At 36.0% G+C, this 5,207-nt stretch overlaps 1 protein-coding gene, 1 long non-coding RNA gene and 1 gene segment (V, D, J or C); 1 reads left to right on the forward strand and 2 right to left on the reverse strand.

Annotated features, from left to right (window-relative positions):
- Positions 1-1,352, reverse strand: part of LOC116703776 (calcium-binding protein 5) — a 5,114-nt gene extending 3,762 nt beyond the window's left edge. The window contains exons 1-3 of the mRNA XM_032538753.1: positions 1,090-1,352; positions 592-622; positions 338-481 (exon numbers count right to left, since the gene is read on the reverse strand). Coding sequence (XP_032394644.1) covers positions 338-481; positions 592-622; positions 1,090-1,140 — 226 coding nt within the window. The 5' untranslated portion in view covers positions 1,141-1,352. The remainder of the gene's footprint in view (positions 1-337; positions 482-591; positions 623-1,089) is intronic.
- A 1,118-nt stretch (positions 1,353-2,470) lies between these two features.
- The window catches only part of LOC116703788 (uncharacterized), a 32,758-nt gene continuing 30,021 nt past the window's right edge, over positions 2,471-5,207 (reverse strand). Inside the window, exons 1-3 of one of the 2 annotated variants that reach the window (XR_004335504.1) lie at positions 3,371-3,453; positions 3,114-3,290; positions 2,471-2,689 (exon numbers count right to left, since the gene is read on the reverse strand). This is a non-coding gene — a long non-coding RNA (uncharacterized LOC116703788). Of the gene's footprint in view, positions 2,690-3,113; positions 3,291-3,370; positions 3,454-5,207 lie in introns of those variants that run through there. The other variant, XR_004335505.1, reaches the window with a different exon arrangement.
- Positions 2,813-3,693, forward strand: LOC116703779 (immunoglobulin heavy variable 3-33-like). The segment is given in 2 exon segments: positions 2,813-3,046; positions 3,145-3,693. Coding segments are annotated over 2 exon segments (375 nt in total).

Raw genomic sequence — 5,207 nt, forward strand, 5'->3', positions numbered from 1 at the left:
AAAAAAAAAAAAACATCATAAGGATGTTTCACATTAAGGACTGTATGTTTTGGCAAAAAGTAAAGGAGGACACATTTAAAAACCACAGGAGTTTAAGATAGGAAATAAATTACCTAATTTAAAATGACTCAAAACCTGAAAGAAATGGCATCCAAAATTGATTTTGTTTATACTTCACACAATGCGTTGGTAGAAAAAAGGGAGATACCCAACTAGAAACAATGGATTATATTTTATATTTTGTCAGCCCAACATGATTGGCAGTAATTAGGTATTAATGGAGTTTGACATATTTTTGCTTTTACATCATCATACTGTAGTAGAGAGCATTACTCACGATTCATGTTGATGTTCTGACTGAGTTCTATAAGCTCCATTTCAGTTGGCATGTAACCCATGGTCCTCATCAGGTTTCCCAAGTCCTTACAGGTTATGAAACCATCCTTGTCTTTATCAAACTCGACAAACGCTTCACGTAACTCTAAAGAGACACACAATTGAGGTAGAATGTAACTTGAATTTAAAGAAAGTTAAAAAATATGCAGCTCTCTAAACAACCATTTTATCTGAAAGCATAAAAACAGCAGTTACCTTCAATCTCATCTTGTGTAAGAGCTCTTGTCTGCAAAACAATAACAATAAAAATATTGTCAGTATGTTTTATCTACAGTAGTTTACTACAAAATGTAAAAGTAATGGTGTGGCCACAATTGTCTACATTGTGTCAAGGCAATGACCTCCTATACATTCCATTCATAAATATAAATGTATATAAAATATTCAATGACTTGTTTAAATTGGGGACAAAGCACAGAAACAGTGTGACAATTTTCCTTATACATCAGCTAAAGTGTTTGCCCTCCCAGGTTTACTTCACAATGGGACTTTTACTTTAGGCTTCTTTTGACATGAACCTAAAATAACGGCATAAGAAAGACCATAATAACAAAACAATATTATTTTCACTTTCTCACTTTTTTACCTTTGAAATTTAAATAACTCTTAAGCTTAAGAAAGGTAAATTGTACAAATAAAAACTACCATTAAATCCAAAAGTTACTGTAAAACCATAAAACCATTTTGACTTACTCGTCTCCTTGATCCTCCTCTGAGAAAGATGCAGGCTTGTTTAGCATCCATGATGACAGCCTTAGTCAAGATCCTGAACGACTTGTATTTATGAATTTCTTTGTTAAGAAATCATATGCTGCTATATCATTTAGTTTTTTTTTTTGTGCGAGCATGTGTCAGTGCGTAAACCCTGATCAGCAGTGATCTGCGTTCGCCAGAGAGGAGGGATGATGTCTTATATGGATTATCTCTGGAGCTTTAGTCTAAAAAAGAAAGATAGGCTTAATGCTGCGCATATACAGACTTTTATATGAAAAGTCTAACAACACAAGCTTATTTCATAAAGAATAAAGGCAACTAAATGTCATAAATACATTTTACTGTAATATGAACTGTTGTAATTTGTTACAGTTTATTACTAATAAAAATAGCTATATCACCTTACATTTGGATTACAAGCCTTCCTTTGGGCAAAGGAAACCCACGGAGAAGGCATATCTATATTTGCTTATTCTTTGCCGTTTGTTGACCATACTTCTATCCTTGGTGTGGTGCTAGTTGAGTAAAGCTTTCTATCTGGTATCACTAAGTGATCAGTACGCAACAGATGGGAAAACAGAGAGGGAAAATAATCTAGTATTACACATAAAAGGATTGTGAATCATATGGCAATCCACATATGCATTATACATATATTTACATGTGGAAGAAAAGTAAGATCATTGTCCCTTTAGAAGTTCTGATTAAATTGAATGGAATTGATTTTATATTAATCTAAATTAATGCAGTTTTGTTATCTGATTATTAATAAATGACTTGCAGTAGTTAGAATGCTTGTTCACTGTCTTTTCATATGAGAATAGACATCATCAGCCTTTCATAACCATGCATTGGTAAAAATAAAAGAAGTGCAATTGTAAGAAGACATTCTCAATCTGCACACAATTATCACATTTGAAGCTAAATTGTTTGTCACATTGTGTGAGAAGCCCATGAATGAAATGAGTACATGAGCCAATTGATCACCCAATAAAAACAACAGCAACAACAGCAACAACAACAACAACAACATATTTATCTGCTTGTATGTACTGTACATGAACAGGATCAGCATTATCTGACATCACAAGCAGAATGCCAAAAAATGCCGTTAAATCACTTTTCTAATCTTTTTACATAACTGCATTCTAATCCTGTTGATACACGTAAACTATATACAGATGGATCATGTTTCTAATGCAATGTATGTACAGACCTCTTTTGTAAATGCCTTGTTTATGAAAGGGTCATTTTACTCATTCATCTTGCTTATGCTTGGAAGACATTCGAAGAGGGAAATGCTGAACAGGAATTGACCATTTAAAGACACTGTGTCACAAATGACTGAGTAGCACAATGCCATTTTAGAAATGTAATAATAATAATTTCTGTTGAGAGATTTTTGTTAAACAGCATACTGGTTGATTATACTAATTATTTGGCAAGATCAAAGTGGTACTGTTGGATTGATTAAGACGTTTCTTAAGTGTTACTGTAGTTTTTGTCAACCACCTCCGTGATTGAAATCCTTTCTTACATGCCGGATGAGCTTGTTGAAACAAGAACAACCAAGGATGCACTACAACAAAAGAAAAAAAAATTACGCTTACAGTCGGACTTTGTCATACTTGATAATTAATCCTTTTAGCTAATCAAAAGCCAAAGTATTGCAGCAAAAGAATCTGTTTTTCAGTGACACCGGTGCTGTAAAAAACGGCTTTGTAACACAGGCCACTTTTCTCTTGTATTTGAATGAGATTTGCCAATCTTTTTAGCCCCTCCCTTATATATCCCAATGCAAATCTAGAGTTTTTAGAGGGTATAGGCCTACTTCTGTCCTCCCACTGAATTATTGGTTAGTGTGTATCAGTACACATCTTCAGTCTCAAGATGATGGACAAACTGTGTGTTCTGCTGACAGTGCTCTGTCTGCCCAGTAAGTTACTTCATACTGCAAAACATTTTGGAAAGCATACTGGCATTTATTTCTTTGTCGTTCTCACTTGTCCCTCTTCACTTCTGGTGATTTGGCAGGTTTAAATGGCCAGGCTATGGAGTCCATTCCCTCCATTTCAGTGTTGAAAACACCTGAGGAGGCCCTCAGTCTTTCCTGCAGGGGAACTGGATTTGATTTCGGCAGAAGTGGAATGCACTGGATCAGACAACCTGCAGGAAAAACACTGGAATGGATGGGGCTTATTTACTATGATGCCAGTAAAACACAGTATGCCAGCAGTGTGCAAGGACGAGTAGAAATCACCAGAGATAATAGCAACAGCATGGTGTATCTGAGACTGTCCAACCTAAAACTAGAGGACTCGGCTGTGTATTACTGCGCTAGAGTCGCACCCTGTTTATTGTAAGCAGAGAGGCTTTACAAAAACCTCAAACAACCTATTTTACAACACATGTTGAGACAAACCAGTATGGCATCATACCTACACATGCAGAGAAAAAACACAATGTGAAAGCACCAGCTGTGGTTGTGGTTTGTGACTTCCTCTTTTTTATGGTTTCTACCAACATGTGCTTTTCTACAATAATGTACTGGTTATTAATATTCCTATCTGTTATTTTGTAAGGCAGGTGCAAAACATTTTATGTTATAGTTTAACTATTAGAATAAATTGTTATAGCCAAATAAATATCAAACAAATACAAACTAAACAAAAAATAAAAAAACAAGGTTTTAAGGACTTAACTGATTGTAAGATTTGAATTAGGCTTCCTCTAGGAGGGTGACAACAACACACCTTGTGAGGGGAAATTGTTTCTAACGAGCCAGTGACACATGAGTACCCTGTTGAGTCATACAGAGAAGCGCATTTGGTAAATATCATCAACTGTACAATTGAATATCGAATGTGTTGCTATACCAAATACACTTGTTGTATCTCATTAACTTTTTTGCTAAAGTACAGTATGTTTTCTCCTCCTTGCTGTAACAGTGAGCGGTGTTGAAACCATTATGGGCTGAGGGCTCCTCTCTGGTGGCTTCATGTTACAAGTGTCGGTGAGGGTTTTTGTTCAGTCTACTGATGGTTTTTGTTACTGTGCTTCTGGCACAGTATACACAGCAGTGTCTTCAGGCTGCACATTCTGTCCATTTAGAGTAACTGTCGTCTGAATCTCTAAGTCAATACTGAACTTGTTTTTAGTGAATCTTGTAGTATGAAGCTCCAGTAGTTTTCATTCCAATCCACTCCAGTCCTTTCCCTGCAGGCTGTCTGATCCAAGCTGTGTTAGCCACTAAGAGATAAAGAGACTGACAGGTGATGTCAGACGTTGACCTGGCGCACAGCCAGAGGCTGGCTGTGTCAACTGTTCACACTTAACACCTGTGGAGGAAAACAGGAGTATTGAACCAGTGTATAACAGTGAGCAGTCAGTGTGCTGTGATCATACTGTCAGTGTCTCTGCCTCATTGAACTCACAGGATCCAGCACCACCAGCAGCAGTATCAGAGCTACGAGAACATGGTTGCTATTGAAGTGATATGATGGAGCTTCCTTCTTCTGCTGCAAACTGACAGCATGATATCAAGTCTTTATAGCAGACTGTGAGGAAGACACTTTGCATAAAGGACACGACAAGCTATTAAAGAAGGATGCATTGTCCATCACAAGTAAAGCTTTAAATTGTGTTAGGACACAGAAGCAAATATTCATGATTTTAAAACAATAACTTAAAATCAATTTATAAAGAAGGTTGCAGGCCATAAAAGAAGAATGAACTGTCCTGTCACAAGTGGTCAAAGACTGGAATTTTGTAATGAACATTTATTCTTGAAAAATATGAAATATAAATATTTATTATTTTAAACATTACCAAAAAGCCTCTAACAAAATAAGATGGTTGGAGTCTGAACTTAAAAGACATGTCAGTCATGCTTGTTATTTGACTTTTTTATATTTCAAATTTGTGGAAAGAAAACAAGTAGCTGTATAAATCCCGCTGTGTAGATATATGGAAACATTCTCAAAGCAACCATTCCCTAAACAGTCTAACAAACTATTTTTAAGATAAATGAAAGGCATGAAATGGACTTGGCCTCCCTAAATAATGCCTACCAAAAGCTCAATAAGTCAAATGTTGTC

This window comes from Etheostoma spectabile, chromosome 15 (genome assembly GCF_008692095.1).
Source record: "Etheostoma spectabile isolate EspeVRDwgs_2016 chromosome 15, UIUC_Espe_1.0, whole genome shotgun sequence".
NCBI classification, from domain to species: domain Eukaryota; kingdom Metazoa; phylum Chordata; class Actinopteri; order Perciformes; family Percidae; genus Etheostoma; species Etheostoma spectabile.